Raw genomic sequence first — 26,390 nt, forward strand, 5'->3', positions numbered from 1 at the left:
AATATTCAATATCCTTAAATAAAAGAGGGAAGAAAAGGGTTAACTATGTAAGCGAAGATAAAATTGAGAAATTGTCCGACAAAAAGAAACAAGAGATGTTTGTCAAACATTATGCCCCCCCCCCCTTAGCGCCATGTTGTCAGGATTATATGGACAATTGAATGAAATATGCATGGACCGAAATGACAGCAGATTTGTTGCTGTTTTAAGATTATGACCATTAAAGTGTGAGGATAAAGTGTGTTATGACCGTCATGACCTTTGACTCTATGAACTCAAAATCCAGAGTCATTAGCTGGTCACCAGAAACCTAAATGTCAAGTTTGAGGGCCATGGATGCAGGCATTGTCAAGTTATCAAAAGACAATTTTTTTTCGTTCAAGGTCACTGTGACCTTGACCTTTGACCCGATGACCCCTTAAATCATAAGGGGTCATCTACAAGTCAGATGCAACTCCAAGTCAAGTTTGAAGGCCATGGGTTCAGGCATTGTTGAGTTATCACTCGGACAACCTTTTACCATTCAAGATCACTGTGACCTTGACCTTTGGCTCTATGAATCCTAAAATCAATAAGGGTGATCTACTGGTCAGGCTTAACATCCATGTCAAGTTTAATGATCATAGGTTAAGGCATTGTCGAGATATCATTGGGGGAAGATTTGTTAACTTTTTTGCATTAAAGGTTACTGTGACATTGACCTTGGCCTGATGATCCCCAAAGTCATAAGGGGTCATCTACTTGGCAGGCCCAACCTTCATGTCAAGTTTGATGACCATAGGTCCAAGAATTGTCGAGTTTGCTTTCAAGGTCACTGTGACCTTGACCTTTGACCCCTAAAATCAATAAAGGGGTCATCTACTGGTCAGGCCCAACCTCCATGTCAAGTTTGAGGGCCATGGGTGCAGAAATTGTTGAGTTATCACTTGGACAACCTTTTATAATTCAAGGTCACTGTGACCTTGACCTTTGGCCCAATGACCCCTAAAATTAATAGGGACAATCTTCTGGCCAGGCTCAACCTCCAAATCAAGTTTGAGGGCCATGGTTGCAGCCATTGTCAAGTTATCACTCGGATAACCTTTTACCATTCCAGGTCACTGTGACCTTGACCTTTGCCCCAATGCCCCCTTAAATCAATAGGGACCATCTTCTGGCCAGGCCCAACCTCCAAGTCAAGTTTGAGGGCCATGGGTGCAGGCATTGTTGAGTTATCAATCTGACAACCTTTTACCATTCAAGGTCACTGTGACCTTGACCTTTGGCCCAATGACCCCCAAAAACAATAGGGGTCATCTACTGGTCAGGCCCAACCTCCAAGTCAAGTTTGAGGGCCATGGGTGCAGGCATTGTTGAGTTATCACTCTAACAACCTTTTACCATTCAAGGTACCGCTGTGACCTTGACCTTTGACCCATTGAGCCCAAAATACAATAGGGGTCAGATACTGGTCAGGCCCAACCTCCATGTCAAGTTTGAGGGCCATGGGTGCAGGCATTGTCACGTTATCACTTGGACAACCTTTTACCATTCAAGGTCACTGTGACCTTGACCTTTGGCCTGATGACCCCCAAAAACAATAGGGGTCATCTACTGGTCAGGCCCAACCTCCATGTCAAGTTTGAGGGCCATGGTTGCAGGCATTGTTGAGTTATCACTCGGACAAGCTTTAAAATTATTTTACCATTAAAGGTCACTGTGACCTTGACCTTTGACCCGATGACCCCCAAAATCAATAGGGGTCACCTACTGGTCAGGCCCAACCTCCATGTCAAGTTTGAGGGCCATGGTTGCAGGCATTGTTGAGTTATCACTCGGACAAGCTTTAAAATTATTTTACCATTAAAGGTCACTGTGACCTTGACCTTTGACCCGATGACCCCCAAAATCAATAGGGGTCACCTACTGTTCAGGCCCAACCTTCATGTGAAGTTTGATGACCATACGTCCAGGAATTGTTGAGTTATCACTCGGACAAGCTTTGGTCTACCGACGGACCGACCGACCGACCGACCGACCGACATACCGACATGCCTGTGCAAAGCAATATACCCCTCTTCTTCGAAGGAGGGCATAATAAAAGAATCGGGCGGGAGGGAGGGAGAAAACACACGTCCGAACCGGATTAAAACTAGAGAACAAGTGAGAAAGGCGCCAAAATAAAGAAGGGCGGACAATTAAACATTCGGCGCTAAGAAAGAGTTCCCTCCCTTGATAATTATTAAATTTTCTCAAAATTAGTTACATTAGCTTACAAAATAGAAACTCAGCACAAAGTATAGAAATGTCGATAAGGAAAATCGCTAAGATATGACAACAGCGTTGAAAATTCATTATAAAAAGTTTATTATTTTAAATACAAAACTAAGACAAATAGATTTGATAATATCAATGACTCATCAGTTTCGCATATTGGGATATATACAATTTCATCATGCAGTCATGTAGTCATAATAAAATAAACAGGGTTAGGAATGTTTTTACTCAAAAGTGAAGTCATATACAAATGGACGGAGGTTTACTGTGTGAAATAAAGATTCATACAGGGCTTTATCGAGCAAGATGTATGTTTGAAATGGAATACCCATGGATTTATAATAAACAGTACAACGACATTTTCCCCTTTCCTCCGCTTACAAATGTATAACAAAAATAGTTGAACCATTAACCGAGAAACTTGGACTGTCTTAACAACGAGTGTATGGCAACAACTGGTATCATCCGGAAAATGGGTTGAATACCGAGCGTGTATCCATCATTTAATAAAAATTTAAACTTGCATAATCAAAGAAACTTGGTGTTCGCACATATTTGTGGGCCAATGACAATCGAGGAATTACCCTTCATACTTTAGCTTCATATTAGGAAGAGCAGTTATGGCGGTGAATACCAATTTATTTTCGTAGAATTTTTTTTGTCTTTACAGTCGTCTATTTTCCATAGTTCGCTGTTACATCCAAATTTTGTTCAACACATAATTTGAGTTTATTTGCTATTATGAAATATTAATAAAGCCGCGACAATTTACCATCGCATTATACACTTATTATTTAACTTTCGCGCCAAAATACCACGTGACTACCTAGAGGGCGGAGCTAATGAGTTAAATAAGTGCGAACACCAGATAAGTTTGGCGTTCTACAGAAAATATTGCGAGCTTTATCGACCTGCAGCCTCGCTGCGCTCGCTCCATTTTCTGTAAATCTACAAAACTCCAACCTATATTAATTATAAAAAGAAACCTTTCCAGCCAAACGATTTTTTGTTCAAATATATCTCATTACAACTAAGAATAAAATTCAAACAATCGTTCTTACGATACGCTCTTTAACAAGATGGTCCCAGTGTATAAAAGCGTTAAAGGCAACATAAATACTATCCGGGCGCTTTGAGTTTGGCAAAAGCCAGTGTGCGAAAAGTAGTTCCACTATTCAAGAGTTAATGTGCTAAATGAGTTAAAGTGCTTTGATATAAATGTTAGGATATTAAAACTATGTTATTTGGTTAGGAAGGGAATGCACAAATCATACAAAAGTACACAAACAAATATGAATGAAGGCCCTAAATATCCACCTTTCATTTAACACGCCCCCATAACATATAATCAGTGTATTAGAGCCAAACGTTATCGAGTACCTGGAAGGGCACATGTTTACAAACAGCCACAAGTCTGACTCAGACTCAGAAAAGCAATATTTTAAAGGACACAAAATAATCCATATTAAATGTTTTTACATAATTTATGTGTAAATGACGATGCACCGTTCAGTTAACATCATCAATGCTTAGCTAGGAAGAAATTTACAAATTTAGAGTATGGAATCTTGAGTATGAGCTTAGACTTGAGACTGTTAAGAAAACATGGACACAGGGCTAGCACGTTAGCAAACAAAAATCGTTTGAACGGTACCACCTCTAAAAACAGACATAACACAATTGAATAAATTACATAGTTTGAGCACTGTGTATAACAAACAAAATCATTAACTGTCATAACATGTCCATGAACAGTCTGCCACAAGCAATTCCTCTTAAGGCAATGTGCGACAATCACAACTTCGCGGAAATTTCCGGATTGGTCCGGATTGTTGATTCTTAAATGTGAGTTCCGATTGAAGGAACGTACGGTTGGTATTATACAGGTCACCTGTCAGACCTTAACGGAGGTGAAAATATATGAGATCCCGAACTGAAGGCAGAAGAAGGCGCCAAGGCACTGCGTTACCACATAATGGCTCACACTCTCCCCCACAAGTGTCCATCCTCCCACGTCCGTCAACCACAGGAAGTTCACCTGGAATAGAGCAGTTCAATAACTAAGAACCCGAAGTATGTAAGCACAGTGGTCAATTTTCTGAAACAAGGCTTGTCCTTTGAAACAAGGCTTGTCCTTATTGTCATTATAGATTATACAGTACCATTGCGTAAGGTAACAGACATAAGTGCAAATGTTAGTTTAACGAAACACTGCGGGTTATCAAACAATTGATTCACTTCATGGGATCTATACAAACAGTGTACGATGGAAAGTATATTTGTCTTTGAACACAGGCTTATAACTAAATCTCAGAATCCACAAGCAATTGTCCACGACCGTTTGTTTGTTTCGGTTAAACCACGGAAATTAAAACTCTACAAGCCCAAAATAATTTGAGTCTTGCTAGAATTCATATGGGTTTTACCATTGGTCTCAAATAAGTGGAATGAATGTTAAAAAGATAAACTATTTACAATGAAGCCAAATAGGAGAAAACACGAACGCAGTGAGAAATTTTCAGCTGTTCTTCTACACAAAGACGAACTAGAAAATACAATAGCATACATGACGGACAGAATATACTTACAAATACGAATGCATTTATGATGAGCATGAGGATAACGCTGCAGTTTTTAATGGAGGTAAAAGTGACCATATTGACCACTCGCAGAAAACAGCCCATTGTTATTCCCGGTATTATCAACTGAAATAAAACACACGAAAAGGTATAAATAACATGAACTCTTTTGACATACAGTTTGCGGTCTGACTCTTAAATCACACAATGTTTACATACATTTTCCAATATACAAAATTTCAAGGTTTACTTTATTTCCAGGAAAATTGTATTTGTGAAAAACAATGATTACTACGTTGACTCGCGTAGACGTCTGGAATGCCGCAAGTTATTTTATAAGCCTTACCTTGAATACCATAAGGGGACCCATCTTTGGAGGATTCTGTAGAGATATGAAGCAGAACACATCTTGGCAGTCAAAACTGTTAAAAAAAATGTTTTGTATTAGTAATTCGCAATAAATTTACAAAGTATATGGAAATGACCCAATTCTTGTTCGGCTTACAGCCATATTGCATGATAAATTTAAATCAAACAGTATAAAATAAGTCCATTATATCAACAGCAGTAATGCTATTTTGAAGCAGTTGAATGGCTATTTAGAAAGCTTACTGTCGTTGTCTGAATTATTGGAGATCGTTCTTCCTAGTAAGATAAACCGACGATATAAATAGTTACAAGACTCATTTTTAAAATTATTTTGGTTGGCAAATGAATAATTTAATCAATTATCATTTATATAAACTGAAAATCCAGAAGAAAGATAAACACTAAACATTTTTACGGGCTTGTTTCTACCTAGCTATACTGCACACGTTGCCGGTTCCGAACAACGTGGCTACACCAAATACAAAGAAGAAGAGCTGCCTGCGGACGTCTCCCGTGGTGATCACGCGCTTCGACTGCATCTCCGTGCCCCCTTCGTCTGGGCTGAAGTTAAGGCTCGCCCACTGAAGTAAGGTAGTGGGGTGTGATTAGAGGGACTGCAAAACACTACGTGCAGGTGTGTACTGGTACAGTTACGTTTCCAGCGTCTCGTTATTCAATTATGTGAACCGTACACGTTTAAAGCTGCACTCTCACATATTGAACGTTTTGACAACTTTTTAATTTTTTGTCTTGGAACGAGTCAATTTTTGCGAAAATCAATGGAAGGCAGTTACATAAGACTTCTGACAAAAAAACCGCAGATTTTTATATACAAGTTCAAAAATTGATGTTTTATGCCTATTTCTTAAACCGTTAGTAACGATTTAAGCCATAAAACATTAATTTTCGAACGGAAATATGAATATCTGCGATCTGATCTTTTGTCAGCAATATTAAATCATTGGTTTGGAGATACTTACGCAGAAATTTGCTTTTTCCAAGACAAAAAAATAAAAAAAGTGGTAAAATGGTAAATCTGTGAGAGTGCAGCTTTAAAGTGTGATATTGATGTACAGGACACATAGTATGTGTGTGATTTCCACTGTAGAGATATGAGTAGATTCATCCAAGGTGAACGGTTATGGCATATACACAGTCACGAGCTAAGTGTTTTATGGGAAAAACCCGTACACGTGACAAGAGATAGTTTGCTAATTCACGGTGTAACGAATAGACACACATAGGTTTTCGCAACAACTCGAATAACGAAAGGATAAACAATTCCAGTTACAGTCAAACCCGGTTGGCTCGAACTCCCACGGACCGGCAAAAATACATCGAGCCTCGGAAAATTCGAGCCAAGCGGAAATGCTTACATTTAGTGTAAATAAATCGGTTCCTAACATCCAATTCGAGCCAACAATGAATTCTAGCCAAGCGAGTTCGGCAAACGGGGTTCGTCTGTATCTTGTAGTTTGTTTGAACGATTAAACTTTGAACTCATACTAAGGTTGATATGGGGTTGAAAAAATGAGGTGTGTTTTTATACAAATATTTTGTATTAAAGTATGTTTAACGAGTATGCTTATAGGAAATAACTTAATATCACATATCAAAGCGTAGAAAAATAACAAAATAGCATTGCCACATATCAACGCATGGAAAAAAATACATATCTACGCAACATGTTTACTTTGTTATGTTTATCAACCACATAAATATTGTTCTAGCACCACCTTGAAAAATAATTCAATTATTCAAATATTCTGAACTCGCAATATGATCGAATAGCGATAATTAGTCCCTCGCAATACTGAAACTATCGACAGTACTGCTAAAGTTAAAACAAGTTCGTACCTCAGTGACGGTAGGCTCCATGATGAGTATGTCATTAGAGCGCGTGTGCTTGTGGTGCTTTACAAACGACTGCCCATTGAGGCCTTGTTTCGCACCCGCAGCCCCACCCTTGCTGGACACCCTGTTGGCGGGTGGGGCAGAGGAGGACCGGGGAAGGAAGATGGGCTGGGATTTGGTCAGGTTCCGCTCTACTTCGATTAACAGGTACCCGCTCCACAACACGAAGAAGTAATACAGCGTCTCCCACGTGACAGTGGTCAAGGAAATAACCCACGCAATCAATAAGTTAAAACAAAACTTTACACTAAATCGATAAAAGTAAATGTATAAAAGGACCTGATGCGTTTTAGCCTTTTGAAGGATGAGAAAAACTAACAAGAGTACCGTAGACGGGTCAACGCTTGTCTGTTATTCTCAGTCAACCATGGAGCATTTTTCAACATAATTTATATTCAGACGGTGTTATGGAACTTGCTATGTGTGTGAGCATTGTCCTTGTGAATATGTCTACAAGTATCGTGTAAAATGATAAATTTGCATTCTTAACGGTTTTCCAATAACAATCAACATTGAATGTTATGTGCGCCGCCGAAGTCGACACAAATAATATGACAGTATCTCAAGAGTTTTACAAAAGAGAGTTACAAGTAGCGCTGTATTTTGAAAGGATATCCAATGCTGAGAAGTATGTATGGTGAGACCATGGCAAAGGCCACTGCAATCAACCGGCTTTGGACATCCGTGTTGACAAAAACCGGCTCCACGAGGGAAACAACTGGAAAACAGGTAAACGTAGTTATAAATGTCTATAAGTATGCGAGTATTTGACTTAATTTGAATTAGAAAGAAAGAAAGTATACTAAAGAAACTGGCAAATCCTTTAATAGATCATTGCAATTCATAACATCATTCTATTTATTTTATAGTTTTCGATATGCGAGTAAATTGATATATTTAAACACAGAACAGACAGGACCAAGGGACATGAGCGACAAATCATATATATCGTAAACTCGTGAGCCCTCATGTTGCAAATGAGTTTATGTTATGGCCAAGAACTAAAAACTAATGAAAAACAGAAGTGTTTTAAAAGGAAAACCTGACTCCTTATTGCATCCGAGTTTCAGAATCGGGCTCAGAAAATTGAAAGCTTCATTTTTCAAAATATGTATAGATATTATAACTAATCTTGAGAAAAAGATTTGTTCCTGATTGTAGAACAGATTATTTGTAACATACAATGTACATCATGTTTGAGCATCTTTGCTCATACAATAGCATTTTAACAACAACAACAACAAAATGCCAAACTATCTCACTCTCAGATTCAAAACGTTAGTGGAATTGGCCCAATCATTTAGATTATGAAACAAGTTGCAATGCCATGCACATGTAAACCAACACATCGTCGGATACACTTCCGGTCCGCACGGCCATCACGAGCTTGTGACGCTATGAGTGACAGTATGACCCGTTTTATGACTCTCCATTTATGGAGGATGGGATGCAGATTTCCGACGACGAACAAAACATACTTCAATAAAACTTGGCTGATTTACCGAATATAGTCCAGCTTGTGGCCTGGTTGAGGAGTGGTGTCCGTATGTTGAGGTTGGAGAGATAGGCGGTGTAGTAAAGGATAAACGTCGACAGCACCATCACACATATCTGCAAAATATCACACAAACACGAGTTTAACATTGAGCTTAGGCTGGACAAAATGATATAAGTTTTATTCTTTGAAACAGATAGTTGCGTCTGGTTGGTCCCTTTTGCTGTATGTACAGACGAAACAATGGCTATACTTATGACAAAGAATATCCTCATAATTATAAACATTCATTTAGTAACTATAAACGCCAGTTTAAAAAATTTGAAAGTTTTAACTATGGGCTTGATAGACTGACCTGAAATATTACGAACTTCGATGACAGAAACTTTAACCGCCTCGCCTTCACTGTAAAGTCTGGAATTTTCCTGAAAATGTTTTTGAAACGTTTTCGGTTCCAGTGCCTTCAAAATAACCATATTACAACAACGAAAACTGGAAATAATAACATTCCAGATACTGTTATACATTAATAATAAGTTGATATAATCTATAAATACTTATCAAAAAAGTTATATATGTGCTTGAGTTAAAAAACGAGTTTTTTCTGTTGTGTTCATTTCCATTATCTTACCAATATAAAATTGAAGCTGTTGATACGACTAGGACTGCACCAAAGAGCCTAAAATAAATAATACACATTGATACATCTATAATAATGAAACGTGAAAACAGGCAACAAATTAGTAGAAACTTTACCATGTAAAAGTTTTTTAAACACAGTTCAAGAAGACTAATATAAGCAATATAGACTTTATATCGCATACAGAGTTTGTCCGAAAACGGATTTAGAGAAGATATAGTTACAGAAAATATTTTTTTCTGAACAATTTCCATTTACCTCGGTGGTACTTACTTTGTTCATTGAATTATACACGGATCAATTTAGATACACATGTACTTGAATTCCGAATTTGTTATATTGGAATGTACACCTTATGCACCAGTCAATTGTAACCACGACCCCCCAGGTCCGGGGGTATACCGGGGATAGCCGGGAAAATGGGCCGTGTTTTTACCTTTCAGGTGGCCCCGCAGTGCCGAATGAATGCGGTGGTTTTGTCTTCGCTTTAAATATAGCGGGGAATGGGCCTTACCTAGGGTCCCTGGGGGGCGGGGGCATTTGGCGGGGATTTTACCTTCTGTTCGTCCCCGCAGGGCGGGGATTTTAGCCGGGGTTGGCTGGACCGAAAGTCAAAGTCCCCGCTATTCCCCGGACCTGGGGTGGCCGTGGTTTCAATTGACTGGTGCATTACCGGTCCACACTTAAAGTATTTGCAATTTGGCTGAATTCGTAAGCATTTCGACTTATTTATTTAAAATGCACACCAACTTGCTTATACTTGCAAAACTCGCACTACATTGTGCATCTGAAGGTTATTATCTTAATTGCGAAAAGATGAATAAGGCAACATCAAACTCAATTGTTCTTCTACTCGTGACTTACACAAGTTCGTAGTTGAGATCCCTGGTGCCCACGGGCCGGGCCACCAACAGGATCATGACTGTTATACACGCCGTCCACTTGACCATCAAGTCCTGCAAATACAACAGTCAGTTTGTATAGAAAACACGAGCGCTTATGGCGGTCAAACACACTGCACGTTTTTCTACCTTGAAATACAAATACGAAGACAGCAGGTATGACTAGAAATAAACCGCTATACATATCGTTAAAGTTTTAAAAAGTAAGTCCTGTTGTTATTGTATGGTTAACATTATACTAGTAACTACCGTGTTGTAACTAATTGACAACCTTGTATTGCTTAAACCAATATTTTGAAAGGTCATACTTTTGAAATTTTTAAGTTATTAATCTTCGATTGGATGGAATTTTAAATGAAGAACAAATTTTTTTATTGATGATACAGCTCGGATTTAAAAGCTAAACACTTAATTTTAAAAAGAACCAAAACACTTTGTTGCAGTTATTGAAATGTTTAAAGAACACATCATGCAGCATTGAAGGGTGTTGTACAGATCTAAGAAAGCATTATGAAGCATACCTGGTCCAGTTTATTGGCCTTGCCCTTGAACAGCCACGCCACAAATCCAAACATGCATATGGATATAATTCCTCTGTAGTACAACCCATACGCCTGCAAACAACGCATCGGAGTGTTCAAAAAAATATGATCATTACTTAGTCGATTTGAAATACACGGTTCGATGTTAGGCAATATGGAAACCTCGGGCTTCAGTAATAAGGCACGAGGACTGATAGATTTGTATACTTGAGTTACGACTGAGTTATACAAATATTCAAAATTAGTCAACGATACCAAATTGAATTTAAATGTCCAATATCATGTTGTTACAGTACAACACAGTACTGTATATTGTATATAGCATATTGCTTTATATATCTAATCAGAGTGGAAATAATATAATATTTCATATCCCCTAAGTTCGAACGCATTTCTCTTTATGTTTTGTACACATGTATTTTCATGAACTAAAAATTGACCCACCATCATGACAACCGTAATTAAAGCCGCAGCGAAAATTCCTGCCATTTCTTTTTGTTGTCGTAATATTGGCTTGATGTCACCGATTTCATACCATCTGCAATGACAGAATATGTATACATGTAACCACCCGAACTAACCATAAAAACAAGGGACTGAAAGTGGAATTTACCACATTTTAGCCTAAAATGTTATAATTATGGGAACTACTTTTATGCGCAGTCACCCATATTCGCTTAGGTATAAATCCGATCTGGTCATTGTTCAGTTTAATTTCGTCCCGTCCAGACGTCCAGTATTTGACTTAAAAAATAATGTTGACAAAACAATGCTTTATGTGTCCGATACTTGTAATTATTGACAGGGTTCCGGGGATTAAACTTTTAGTGCGATACTTATTACCATATGGGCTACAGTTCTAAGGCAGGACAATTAACGTACTTGATTATTACAGCCGTCCATATGGGTAGAGGAATCATATACTGTAGCACGTGGGTCCACTTTGTCGTTTGAGCTGAAACAGTAAATCACGGGTCTGAGTTTTGGGGAAAAAACGACTGCAGAACCATTCGATATTCAGCTGTGTAAATCGTTTGATAAATGATATTTCACTTGATTAAAACATGGTTGCACACTTAACTGTTCGCATTAAGAGGACATTAGTGCATGTATTAATACACCTTTATGTAACATTGTTCACATGCCAAATTACCCATAGACTGGTGAATCGTTTGCTAAAAAATGAAAAAGTGTGTCGAGGAACTTACAATACAAGAATATAAGTTGAAAGACAGCGAATGCGGCAGCGCACTGGAGGAGGATGTTTTTGGTGTTCTGTGCGAGGGGTGAAAGGGCCGCGTTGTCCTCCCAATGCATCTGGGCCTGCAGCAGGTGTAGTACCAGCACTATGGACCAGCCAATCATACTCATCGCCACCGCAAACCTGGAAACATTGCGAAACATGACTGAATTATATAATTTAGTTTATGTTTTAGTTGAACAGCTATGACCACCACCTTGAAATAAGACTTGTCCAAAACCGATTCCTTAAGCTATTCGAGCATACCATAAAATGTAACTGCCAAGGTCTGAATATCGGCGCTGATATAAAGAAATGCTTGACAGATAATGTTGCACATAGACTCCAGATATACACTAGAAATGTTCGTAAATGCTCTATAGTAGAACATGGATGGCCTTGTCTTACCTAAGTGTTTGTGTGTTATAGTGTTGATAGTGGCGCAGTCCGTCTACAGCAAGTTGTATTTTCTCTCTGGTTACTGAGATTGCCTGCTGGTATTGCTTGGATGCTAGAAATGCCTCTATGTCGGTCTTTATGGACGGCTGAAAGAGAAATAGTTCATTTTACAACGATTGTGAAAAATTATAACATCAAGATATTATAAACTCTCGTTCGCACTGTTACGTGAGAGTGTGGTCTTGTGTTGTGGGGAAATCCGGAGTACCCGAAGGAAACTCACTTGTGCGGCTTAGTTACCACAAACCAAACTCACAAGCGCCCAGGGTCGCCTAAATGAAAAGCGAGTGCGCTTACCAATGCACTAACCGGATAACTTTTTCTAAAGAATTTAGAAGCTGAAAGAGGGAATATCATATACATACATAAGTTAGTATTGTATATGTGCAAACTTTCAAGAATTGAAATTGTTGCATTTATTAAATCATTTTTGTCTATGTTTATATGTGACAATTTATTGAAAATTAAACATAATAATAGCTAGACTTACAATGAGTTCTGTTGTCACTTTCCTGCAAAATATAAACATAATCATTACAGTACATGTAATCTGACTATCAACAGTCTAAAAATTAAGGAAGTTACAGCTAATCAAATGACTAAGAGCGGTAACTAATAATTAAACAAACCCTTCATCAAATATACATAGTATGGTCTTATTTTAAAAGTGAGGCCAGCGGACTTATAACGTACAGTATATATTTATTAGTTTGATTAAAGACATTTATAAAATCTCAAGCATTTAAGAAGAATTAACCCGTGGTTGACAGAGAAGATAAAACTCCATATCGGAGAACACAGTACACCTGCCAACGAACCACTCACCCGTACGCCCGGAACTTGAAGGCCAGTAGGCCGTGGTAGATGTCCCGCTCCACTGCGACGAAGTTGTCGAGCAGTTGTTTGAGGTTGGCGTACAGCACGTGCGCGCGGGATTCGTCCGGGATGTCCAGGAACTCGTCGGGCACTGGCATCTAGTAAAAAAGTATTTTAGTAGCTTATTAAATCATGTAAATGTAGGTTGTAATTTATAATGTCTGAGGTTAGCGACCAGCGGTTCGCCATGTCCGGGTACTCATCGGCAGCTGGCATCTAAATGTAGAAGTGTTGGGGTTGTGTTTAATTGGTTTCTTAAGTCGAGTCTTACAATTATCATAAAGATGTAGGAAAAACCATCATGGCATCCTAAATCAAGCTGTGTGTGCTTTCACTGTTGCAATCTAAGTTCGGTTTGTTTGTATTTCTATAAAAGATAAATAGTAGTATGTGCTTATATAAAACGAAATATAACTACCACAGTTTCTGATTTTTGGCAGCAGTTGGATGGTTTCGTTACTTATTACATAAGACATTTGTATCATATTTGGATATCTAGTATAGTTCGAAGGTTATACTAACCACGGCGTTTTGGGGAAATGGTACGCCGATCATTGATGCTAGCAGTCCTGCCATCTTTCTCTACAGAGGAAAAATACTGTTATTTGATAGTTTATTCAGAATTGAGAATATCATGAAAAATTAAAACGTCCGTTTCATTTGTGACTTTCAAGATATTTCTCATAAAAGGTATAAAACAAATGTTAGCATTAATTTACACGTATTCGTAATATGAAGTGAATAAATGATTGTAACAGTGACCTGGTCAATGTCCCTGCGTTAATTAACACAACAGTTACCTGGTCAATGTCCCTGCGATACCACTTGTCAAGGCCCCAATCTGCACAAAAAAACATCACTCCGTGTAAAATGTGTAAAATGAAATGTTCAAGAACGTAATAATATTGCCGGTAAAATATTTTAATCAGATGCTTAAAAGAAGAAGAAAAGAACTTCCGGCAATTATCTGTGTGTCTATTATATCTTGTTAATCTGCTTAAAGCCGCAGTTTTAAAGGAATCTAGAAATCGCTACCTTGTGAGATGGTGTCTTTGAACATGTCTAAGCGTGTTTCCGGTGCCGCCTTCTGGATGCCAGCGCCCCAGACAAGCAGCGGACACTGCACTTCGTCCGGGGAGCCGTCACCGTGTGCTCCTGAAAGAAGAAATTTACATATTTAGTATTGGTTCCTGTGCTACCTTCTAGATATCGGCTGCCAAGTCCACTAACGGACACTGCACTTCGTCCGAGGAGTCGTAACTGTGCACGCCTTCTAAAATTAAGGGTAATAGGCTGATCATTTAACACAGACACCGTAAGATTTCATAGGATCTTGAATCGTATCAAACATGAGGATTGTCAATAAATATCAATTATTGTTATGTCAAGCGAAAGTTGAGTTGAAACCAGTTGAGCTGAGTTGAGTTCATTTAAATGCCTATAGCCGTATACGGCATGGTAGATATGTTAACCTCTCCCTCAAGAGGTCGTGGGCTCGAGCTCTACCAGGGACACATTGTCATGCCCGTCTCAATAGTACTAGGGCCATGATTACAGTCTCGAGGGTGAATTCAGACTCAAGACATAAAGTTGAAAATCTTCATTCCATTTTAGCATTCGTTTAAGAATTGAAGATTATTTTTCTTCGTTCCATTGATGTATTAAGTGTCGGGGAAAATACACCTAATTTGCATAAACACCGAATACTTATAATTACAACTATAAAAATAAAAGATCATTTTTTGCTTTTATCCAAGAACCGCAATTCATCACTCGATAATTCCAAGTAGCATGTGGCCTTCCTAAACGTTTGAATAAATCATCGACTTGGAGACACGTGGAGCTCAATTTAGTAACTTTATTTTAACCCCAGTATTAAGAAGGAATGCACATGTTAAATGCGCTAACTAATGAAAACAACTTTCTACTATGACGTTACGTCATAGGTTGTAAAAAGAAAGTAGTCCGATTATGAATATTGCTAACACGAATATTTTAGGGGGATACGAATGAATATCACATAGGTTGATTTAAACATTTACTCGCACCTGCTCAAAGTTGTAATTATTACACATCAAAGCATTGACGGTAAACTTTGCTGAAATATTTTACAAATACAGTCCAACCGCGTTGGCTCGAATTCGCTTGGCTCGAATTCCTTGTTAGCTCGAACTAGATGTAAAGGACCGAATCATATATACTGAATGTAAATTATCCTGCTTGGCTCGAATTTTTCGAGGCTCGAGTTATTTTCGCCGGTCCCTGGGAGTTCGAGCCAACGCGGTTGGACTGTAGAAAGTTTTACTATTGTTAAAGTGACACTCTTATTCAAAATCAATACAACCTATATTTTGAGTGATAAACCTTTAACTACTTAGTTAATAATGCATTACTAAAAAATATTAAATTCTGAAAACAAGATTGTAACCATATAGTTCATAGCTGAAAACGCAAAATATTAAATGATTGGTGAATACTAAAATACTTACAGTGATTTACTATCGTCGCATAGGTTAGAATACTGTGTTTTCTGCACTTTTCTTTCAAATTAAACTCGGTTTCCTTCATATAAGAACTTATTGACATTTATTTACTCTTTTTGGTATTTTTAAACATTTATATTAATTGTGGAAAATCTAATTTGGGAGTAAGAGTGCATCTTTAACATATCCTTTTTGTAAAAGAAATGGAACAAAGATGATTGTTCGTTCATTCACGACTACATCTGAGTCCTTGTCTAGATTCAGGCTGTCTGAGTCTAGACTCAGACTTGAGACTATTCGTAATCATGGCACCTGGGGCAGTGATTACGAATAGTCTCAAGTCTGAGGGAAGACTCAAGACTCAGAGTGGCAAAACTTCATTTTATTGTAATTTTCCTTCTATCAGATCATTGATGGTAAAAATTCCTAAAACATATTCATATTTGAATGTTTCACTATTATTAACATACTTTTTTGTAAAAGAAATGGAATAACTGTGAATTTGTGTTCCTTCATAAAAATGCTTTTCTGAGTCTGAGTCTAGACTTGGACCTGAGACTGTTCGTAATCATGGCCACAGTTTTAATCAAGGAACCGGACTCAAGTAAGATTCATATTAGCTGACAGCTGCCTTCCCAATCCAACTAAGAACCAATGCATACCCCAGTCGTTCATGCCGTGGTCTGAGGTGTAGAGGTAGGCGGTTTTGCCGTCATGGTTGAACAACTCCTCAAACATCTCGACTGTATGCCGGATCCCGCGGTCCAGGAACGCCACGTGCTGCAGGTACTCACTAAAATACACGCAGACGCGCCTGAAGGACTCTGTTCCTTGATTATTTCAATGTTAAGCGTTTAATCATTGAAACCGAAATAACAAATAATACATAAAACAGATAATTGTATCGGCGGTGTTGCGATGTGGTATGAGCAGTTTCAAACTACTTATCATTGCGAAACGTATTTACTACACAAAAAATGTTCTTTAGTTCATAAAAACTTTGCTTCATTTTCATATTCCATGAACAAGAACATAAATTTTACAGTAAATGCTGGAGGAAGATGTAGTAATACTGTATACCCCATGCATAGTAAATGTTGGAATAAGCCACAATCTTACGGTGATTGGGGGCGCACGATGTAACCGGCGTGGTCGATGCCGCCCAGGTGGAGGAAGAAGAGAAGCTTGTCCTGGTCCAACTTTTTGCGGAGATCCTCGTCCGTCTTCGCCTGATCCATGAATTTCTGCAGACCGAGGTTAGAAATTTATAACATGTATTGACATTTGTGGCCCAAACTTTTGCAACGTTTGATATGCAAATATGTCTGTTTTAATAAGGGTCAGCCTCGATTAAGTGGGGGTCGACAAGATATCATACCTTAATTGGTTCGAGAAACATTATTCCCAATTACGCCCAAGTGAGGCTCAAACTTCTACCTAGATCATCATCTTATCCGATGATTACCAGAGTGAGAGTCGTTATTTTGAAGCATATTGACATAGAAAGGCAACTCGTGCCGGGTTTGAAAGATTATTTTGCTGATGATTCTTACCTTGACTTCATCGAACACCCAGCTATCCATGTCTTTTGGGTCGATACCAGCCAAGTACTTCTGCTCGCTGGGGAACTGCTCAGAGAATATCCTCTCCGGGTGATCTACAAAACATAAAATGAACGCTTTTATAATGACTATGTAATGACAATGTATTTGCTAACGATCCTTAGAAATTAATACACATACAAAATGTAGTATACACGGGTTATGCAACAACACTTACGCACGAGCATGATGTGCAATAATAGTAACTCTTGCTCAAATAATGCCAGTTTCGGTAATTTCATGATCAAAATGTACTTTCTTTCTCGCACTAAGTGAAATTTAGATCCGATCATTTTCTGAACTTACACTTTTGCAAGAGACTCGTTCACGTTTAAAATGGCCAGACATTGGAAATATAAATTTCGTGTTAACTGTTAAGAAAATGTTTGTAGCAATGCTAATTTGTCGTTAAACTTTCAAATTAGATATCTTATGTTCATATTTATTTAAAAAGGTAACTGAAAACTCTTTATTTGCCGAAAAGCGTTAGTTACACTTGAATTAATTTTGGCTTTGATTTCCAAAATGTGTTAAAGTGAGCATCTGCTAGATGCTGTTTGGTGTCTGTTCATTGAAGTCAGTAGCTTGACTCAATTTCATCAAAATTGCCAATATGAAATATATACGTTCTGCAGCAGTGTTTTAAGTGTTCTTGCCGATTCTTAACGTTTTGAAAATAATGTATCATAATCATTTTAAAGTGAGGAACCATGTTTCGTTTCAGATCGCTCATACTAAGGCTTTTGACCTTGGACTCTGCTCCAGATACCAAATGATGTTGACCATTTGGCCATTAATATGAATATACTTCAAATTCGTCAAAAGCTTAAATGGTCAAACAATACAAATATGGTGAAAGTTTGCCATTGATAAGTTACTCACAGTCTGCGACCTTATTAAGGAACTTGGGTGTGTCCCAGGTCCACGTGTATCGTGTCTCCGCGAACACCGTGTCAAAATCGATAGCACCGCCGCTGATGTCTGCAACAATAAATTATCATTCATACTTTATAATAACGTCTATTTTGACCATTGAAAAAAGAGTTTGGGTAACTGTTTCAACCTTGTTCCCATATACAAATAAAGCATTATTAGATCAAAGGAAAACCACAGGAATTTGACTGTGTGTGGTCTGAAATTATATATGAAAGTAATTATATCACCAAATACTGACCAAAAAATACAATTTCGGACAAAGACATGGTCACTAATACTATCGTTAAAGAAAGCACACGCACTAAGGACTTGCCCAAAATCAGGTTTTCTCTGTTTTCTTTTACACAACCGTCAGTATCTAAACATACTGTACATTTTTGATAAGCTCCATCTATAACCTTTGCAATGGTATACAACACTTGACACTTCTTTCGCAAATCAATAAGAAATCGAGCAAATAATTAATCCTGTCAGTGCGATTTTCAAAGGTCGGAAATGTTTATAGGACCGTAAAACGTTGTGATCAGAGTCAAGATCATGCACAGGTGGCATATAGCAACAATTCATGGACAGTCCGAACCATATATAAACAAAGTTTGGTAAATGACTTAAACTGGTCAATAATGGTCATATTCCTCAGAGGAAAAAAAAACAACTAATGTGCATAATACATGAATGAAAACGAAGTTGTTATTACCAAAAGCCATTGCGCCGACAGTGTGGAAGCACACACTACTGGAAAATGGGAGAGCAAATATTGTATTTGTTTTTCCATCAACTTCAAATAATCTATCACATCAAAGATCGATTAACGTTGAAACCATCAACTTGAACTGATCTGTGACATCAAAGTTCGATTAACGTTGAAACCATCCAAGATGTTCCAAACTGCCATACATTGTTGCTATAGATCTCGAACCTGTGACCTCACGACATTCTCCTCAAGTTGGGGTTTTCCTAGAGGACCAGCACTGTCTAAATATGTTCTATTGTTCTCTTAGGGTGGTAGTATTGAATAAATTCAATTAAATGCGTACCTTTTGCGACGGAGGTTGGGTCCTCGAAGAATCCTGCGGTCATGGCAACGTGTCCAGGGCGGGTGGCAGAAGGCATACCGGTCCAGGAGACGCCCCATGAGCCTTTCTCCTCACACACAGATCTGCGGAGAGAGGAATAACTTATGGGAGGGACGAATACAGAAATTGGTAAATTGTAGACTCGTATCTTCATAGTATTTTCTACAAAACGTTACATAGAGCACTGGTCTATTAAAGTGTTGATATTGAAGTCAGGGGACAGTCAAACCGAAATTTGCACTTATTAGGTTAATATTTTAGGGGCCAAAGAAATCATTATAACACATATAAAAGAATGTGTGCTAGTGGCATATGCCTTCCCATTTTGGTTTGACCAATTGAACAAAAACAGTTGATATGGTAGCCGGTGGTACGTTCAATGATATGGTAGCCGGTGGTACGTTCAATGATATGGTAGCCGGTGGTACGCTCAATGAATACTCCCTACAGTTTGTTTAGATCTTTTGAAGAGGATATTCTTGTTAAAACACAAGAGGTCACCAAACAACTAGGTGAGCATTTAAATGGTAGAAAATGAAACATAGGGAACTGAATAGATACCTAATAAATGGTGCTGGCGTCGAGCCATCTGGCTGCAGCATAAGCATCTTATCCGCCCGGAGGCCGTCTGCCACAATGTAGACGACGCGCTTGGCGGGCGGCGGGATCGGTGAGCTGTGCTTGGCGGAGAGTGGCAGAATTGTGGTCATGAAGTAAATGTCAAACACGGCGATCATCCAAGCGACATGGAGCAGAAAGCCCGCGGTGATCAGCTGCCAGGCAGACATCCTTTTCTACCCTGGCTGGAGATAAGGGTTGGGGCGGGATGTTTTTTTTTCTGTAACGATCAATAAAGGGTTGATATGAGTTGATATTAATCGTTTGAGGTCGATGTTCAAAGCGTAGAGGTGGTGGTGGTAGTAGTAGTGGTGGTGGTGGTGGTAGTGGTGGTGGTTGTGGTGGTGGTAGTGGTGGTGGTGGTAGTGGTTGTGGTGGTGGTAGTGGTGGTGGTAGTGGTGCCGGGGGACGGTGGTGGTAGTGGTGGTGGTGTCATTGGTGGTGGTGGTAGTGTTAGTGGTGGTGGTGGTAATGGTGGTGTGGTGATAGTGTTGGTGGTGGTAGTGTTGTTGTTAGTGTTGTTGTTGTTGGTGGTGGTGGTGGTAGTGGTGGTGGTGGAGGTGATGGTGGTGGTGGTGTAATAGAAGTAGAATTAAAAGTAGTAGTAGTTGTAGTAGTAGTAGTAGTAGTAGTAGTAGTAGTAGTAGTAGTAGTAGTAGTAGTAGTAGCAGTAGCAGTAGCAGTAGAAGTAGTAGTAGTAGTAGTAGTAGTAGTAGTAGTAGTAGTAGTAGTAGTAGTAGTAGTAGTAGTAGTAGTAGTAGTAGTAGTAGTAGAAGAAGTAATAGTAGCAGTAGTAGTAGCAGTAGCAGTAGCAATGGCAGTAGCAGTAGCAGTAGCAACAGTTGCAGTAGTAGTAGTAGAAGCACGTACTGTTTATTTTGGTAGTCAATTTTTGTTGATGCTCAGTCTTTGTTATTATCCAAAGCCAATTAAAATAAATGTCTAAATACAGCTGTTAGTGATGTTAAAGTGGTTCAGGTAAGTAAGTTGTTTCAAACCTTTTCCTTAAACATATTAAGTATTTATGAATGATCATCGTATTTAAAATATGTTATAATTGTCTTAGTAATTTAGCCTATCCATTTCTGTGCTAACTCAAAACAGTCGCGTTAATAAAACATATTGGAACATTTTTGCATTGTCCAATTGGGATTGGGTTCAGGATTTAGTACAAATGGGTGGATTTTGGTGCAATTGTTTAAAACAATTTTTCTTTTTTTATTGATTGTAAAAAAAAAAACGGTTCGCTGTTCGCTTCGGATTTTATGAAGAATGATAATATTGTATTTATTTTATTCGCTCGTTCGCTCCAATATTTTTGGCAAAATCCATGTAACAAAACACTATTTTGGTGTGGCCTAGAGATATGTTGAGTTGTAGAAAAAATGGTTGAGGCGATGTTCTGTTTAAATAACCCTATCAATAAGCGAACTTCGTTACAATAGATATTTTATGTAGTAGTGTCTCCTTTCATCCATGTTAAAGTTGATTCACCGAAAGTACATAGCAATAACTCGTATAGTGTTATGTATGCATTACACTAGTATTTAGTATGATCTTTTTAAAACAAGAAATATTATGGTATGTAACGTTATTATTCCAAATACTTTCAAATAAACGAACATATAGCTCATATCCAGTATAATCTCCACTAATCTTAAATTCTTTATATCGAGCGTTTTTTATCATTGATATGACTTACCTTGAAGATAATGAATGACCTGAATGTTAACAGTTGTTGACAATTTTTGTGGGAGCACAGAAGATTTTTATAGTAGACGTTTCACACAAAAAATGCTTTTATCTTGACCTCCTTGTCAATCATAAAAGTTAATAAATCACATCAGTTGCCATGAACGATTGCTACCATGATAGGCAATGATATATCAAACATTAAAAGACTATGGCCTTATGATATTTTCCTGGTTTCAAAAAATATGTCCGAACAGGTTGTGTATACCTTAATACTTAAGCACTATGCTTTGATAAGAAAAAATAGTACAAGAAAGGAACTTACCTTTGAATAGGATTGTCACACTTAATTTAATCAAGTGAAAATCTATCATACAATCATATTCCACGTGGCTGGCGAGTTAAACACGATAGTATCCAAATTTAGCACACACACAATTCATCACATGGTTTCCATGTTAGGAATACCCTGATATTTGATATGGTAGGTATTGAAGTGCTTAAGTAAGGCTATACGTTCAAGCGTCAGGGTCTGCTGGTTTATAAGTGAGCCACCTTATGTACACAGGTAGCAAGTCTAAACGTATTGATCCGCACTATCCAGTATATCAACGGTGTGCTTCTTAAGCTCGATAGTCCGTGTTTGAAATGCGCTATAAATAAGGGTATTTATATTGTTAAAGCGATTAAAATCAACGATATTTTATTTGCAAATTACTGAATTCTGCTTTTGTTCAACGCTTTCATTGTTTACTCTTCGACATAGTCGACATTGTCAGGGATGTACATTTATGGTGCAAAAATCTTTTACAATAGCCATATATAATTCTAGAATCTATTGAATGATTTATTCGATCTGGAATTGGATTTAAATCATTAATGGCGAATGATTAAATTAATGTTTGTAAAAAATTGTGTAAAAAACACTGCATTTAATTGATTGAATTTAAAGTTACACTCTCACAGATTGAACGTTTTGACAGCTTTTTCATTTGTTGTCTTGGAACAAGTCAATTTATGCGAAAATGCGTGGAAACCTGTCTTATAAGTCTGCTGACAAAAACATTAGATCGCAGATTTTTAAATTTGATGTTTTATGCATTTTTTCTTAAATCGCTAGAAACCTTTTTTCTGATAAAACATAAATTTTTCAACGGAAAAAATGAAAATCTGCGATCTGATCTTTTGTCAGCAGTCTTTTATCACTATTTTGCAGATATTTACGCAATAATTTGCTCATTCCAAGTAAAAAAAAATATTTAAAAAAAATAATGTAAAAACGGTTAATCTGTGAGAGCGCGGCTTTAAGGGCCGATTGTTCAGAACTTCGTTAACATTAACAATGTTTCATTGTTTATTTTAAATGCATAAAGGCCATAGGCCCATGAGCATACAAAAATTTTGCTTTAAGGGCCGATTGTTCAGAACTTCGTTAAAATTAACACATATGTTAACCACCTGGTTGTTTACTTTGAAATCATTACTTCTCTGGAAATTTAATGGCAGCTGTATTAAGGAAGATTTGAGACATCTGTTTCAGCTGTTCTTTCTCTCGCAATATTTGAGTACATCATGAAACATTTCAGAATTAAAAGTAAACAACGATGTTGTCAATTGCCCACAATGCAAAAAATTAAATTATTAATGTCAGCTGAGCAGAATACTACACAAATTAAACTTGCTAAATATGTATATCTTTCAACTTTAAGACGAGTAAGTATCATAAACCAATAAATGTTTATTTTATTTCATTTCTTTTTTTCTTGTATTGCTATTATTGCTTGCTTTGAAACAATGTTTTTTGTTGTTGTTTTTTTGTTGTTGTTTTTATTTTTTTCTTCTTAAGTCTGATCAGTGAACTAAAACAAATAATAATTATGCTCTGAACACTGGCCTTACAACGATCACTTTTCATCACTAACATACCCGTTACTGTCAAAACATGCCTGACCGCATTAGCGAGGGTGGTCAATTTATAGATATTGTTCTGTAAAGGATTAAGTTACGCCAATGTTCAAGCAATTTCACGTTAATGATTACTTTTTTACGTGAATTATAAATATCCTAACAGTGTCATTAATCTGTGTATTATAATATCATGCTCTTCTCATGTATGTAAATAAATGTTACCGCCAGACGTAAAGGCGATGAACTTGAATGTTTGTGCTAATAAACTATTGAATTGAATTGTTAAACAGGTTGGTAACTGAAACAAAATCATGAACAATCGGCCCGAATTATATTCATTAGGCTTTGTTCATCATCTTAGGTTATTCTTAATGATTGTATTAAGTATAGTTTGTTTGAATTAGTTAAATAGCTATTTCTGGTTTGCTTTGTTTAACTTTGAGCAGAAAATACGTATGTGTTAATTGGAAATATTGTATTGTGCTAGATCTTAGATTATAATTAATAACTAATTACAATTTGTAAAATAATTGTCAAATCGGCATAAAATAGCCTCTGGCCATTAATATCATTAATATTGCAGAGACATAATTATAATTTAAATTAGTTTCAAGTTTCAAAGTTTATTGGCAAATCGACATACGTGTACATGTAAATAAACAATACAATACAATACAATACAATACAACACATACAATACAATACAATACAATACAATACAATACAATACAATACAATACAATACAATACAATACAATACAATACAATACAATACAATACAATACAATACAATACAATACAATTCACCCGATAAATTCCTCCGCCGCCATCCACGGCACTAACCTAGTATTCTCTCTTTCATCCTGATAGGAGTAATTAAAATTATTATAAACAAGAGCATTGCTATTGTACAAGGAAAGTATTTCCTAAATTCATGGCTTTTTTAATGTAGCTTGCTAGCTTAATAGTTGTTTTGCTTAACATTACATAGTCATTTAATATCATCTTTATATATTATAATATTCTTATACTAGCACGCAATTGTGCCACAGCTATAATAATTTGTTTCTAAATCGGCAGCTTTTGTGTTAGTTAAGAAAAAACAAGCACCTATAACGTTGATTAGATCTGTTGAAAAACATAACATAAACTATATGCATTAGTCCTAAATTATATATAAAACTAGATTTCGATCTTCGCCGATTTAAAATTTGATTTTAATGTATAGATCCACTATAAATTATGTCGTATACGTATCATTTCTGATAAGTTTTAAATGAAAAAGCCTGGCTTTAAGATTTGCTAGATTTGATTTCAAGAGTTTGTGATAAATACCAAAAACACGAATATCGTTTTTTTTTACAAAATATATAAATATGAAACGAGATAATGACTGGGCGTCTTTTACATGTTTGGAAAATATTTAACAGTTAATATTTGACGTGTTTCAGATTCATGGCGGGGTATTGTTGCATGACTTTCAGGGAGGTTTGTATACAAAGTCAAGCAGGCCGAACAGACATTAAAAAGATGACGCCAGTGGCGTAGCTACATATAGGCCTTGTAGGCATAGGCCTACAACTTTTTTGAAAAATGACAAAATTTAAGTAACCCAAAAATGCAATAAAACCTAATAGCTATTCAAACACTTTCAACAAAAGTTGATGGGTTTTTTAACCAAAGCAAGCTCGGTGTAATTATTTAAACTACGTGCAGGGTGTATTGCTTGATTGTATTGTTATCATTGCAAATATAATAAAATGTGTGTAATGTGCGAATAAAATTCCAAAAACGTACGTAGAACCATTGGGCCTACAAGTTGTTTTAGGCCTAGCTACGCCCCTGGATATAACATCGAATATTCGTTCTAGATTTTTTTTTTTTTTTTGTCTTTAATGAACTTGTTTAAACGAAAGCAAATGTTCGAATATTCAGCTTTAAGAACACTTTTGAAAAATAGGATTACCTTTTTTCGAATGAATTCAATGAAAAATAGCTAAAAAAGGTAAAAGAATGGTACACTTTGACTAAAAACACAGTTTCAAGTCTACTTTCACTTTGTAAACAAGGAATCGTTCAGCTTATATATTCAATAACTTTTTTGTTAAGGCCTCTAGAAACATAGGTTAAAAAGCTGAGAGAAGCTTACACGTGTGACCTCAGGGTAGGCGTATTTATATTGCGAGAAAATTTATATAACTCACCAGGTAAAAATGTCCTGCCGGAACACCAAAATCCCTTCGAACACCGCCATTTCATTCTGCATCACACATTTCCCTCACTTAAAATTCGGAAAACACAAACACGTTGGACCCCCTGAGAGTATAAGATAGGTTCATCCCGACCCGAGCGTATGGTGTTTTGCGGAAACGAGGTTTACACGAGCGGCTATGGAAGATGCTTTTTCTCCCACCTCAGATAAACAAAATGAAGCAAAAATGTATTTTTAGCTGGAACTCTGTTGTGCGTAGTGAAAATAAATGCGTATGAGTGTGATAATTCGCGGTTGTAATGGATATGCGCGCAGTGATTCAGATCATTTTAATAATCAAATCTGTCTTTAAAGATAGAAGGATTATTTCTTGAAAGGTGCGTGAAAACTTTTTTATGGAGACATTTGAAGCGAGAAATGATTAATTAGCATTCTAAATATTGCCACAAGACAATGTTTCTATGATGCTACAGACGACAGTCTTCAACAAGGGAGGTAATTACAATGTAAGGACCATTAAAAAGGAGTTCCATACGGGTACTTGTTTTATCTTTGCCCGTGGGTAAGATAGGAATTACTAGCATGGTTATTA

General features: G+C 37.2%; 1 protein-coding gene across 1 annotated transcript; it reads right to left on the minus strand.

Annotated features, from left to right (window-relative positions):
- Positions 1 to 2,329: 2,329 nt before the first annotated feature.
- LOC128232862 (GPI ethanolamine phosphate transferase 1-like) lies at positions 2,330 to 22,204 on the minus strand. Its single transcript, XM_052946638.1, has 27 exons — positions 22,004 to 22,204; positions 19,930 to 20,206; positions 19,330 to 19,451; positions 18,239 to 18,337; positions 17,309 to 17,412; positions 16,875 to 16,999; positions 16,418 to 16,548; positions 14,308 to 14,427; positions 14,073 to 14,113; positions 13,795 to 13,854; positions 13,222 to 13,370; positions 12,887 to 12,908; positions 12,346 to 12,482; positions 11,906 to 12,081; positions 11,580 to 11,652; positions 11,142 to 11,235; positions 10,677 to 10,769; positions 10,118 to 10,209; positions 9,245 to 9,292; positions 8,969 to 9,038; positions 8,621 to 8,729; positions 7,734 to 7,836; positions 7,062 to 7,308; positions 5,634 to 5,785; positions 5,182 to 5,257; positions 4,845 to 4,961; positions 2,330 to 4,294 (listed from the first exon to the last, which is right to left on the minus strand). Exons 2-27 carry the CDS (start codon positions 20,154 to 20,156, stop codon positions 4,151 to 4,153), a joined length of 2,931 nt encoding a protein of 976 aa, XP_052802598.1. The 5' UTR covers positions 20,157 to 20,206; positions 22,004 to 22,204; the 3' UTR covers positions 2,330 to 4,150.
- Between the last annotated feature and the right edge of the window lie 4,186 nt (positions 22,205 to 26,390).

Source organism: Mya arenaria, chromosome 4 (genome assembly GCF_026914265.1).
Source record: "Mya arenaria isolate MELC-2E11 chromosome 4, ASM2691426v1".
Lineage (NCBI taxonomy): Eukaryota > Metazoa > Mollusca > Bivalvia > Myida > Myidae > Mya > Mya arenaria.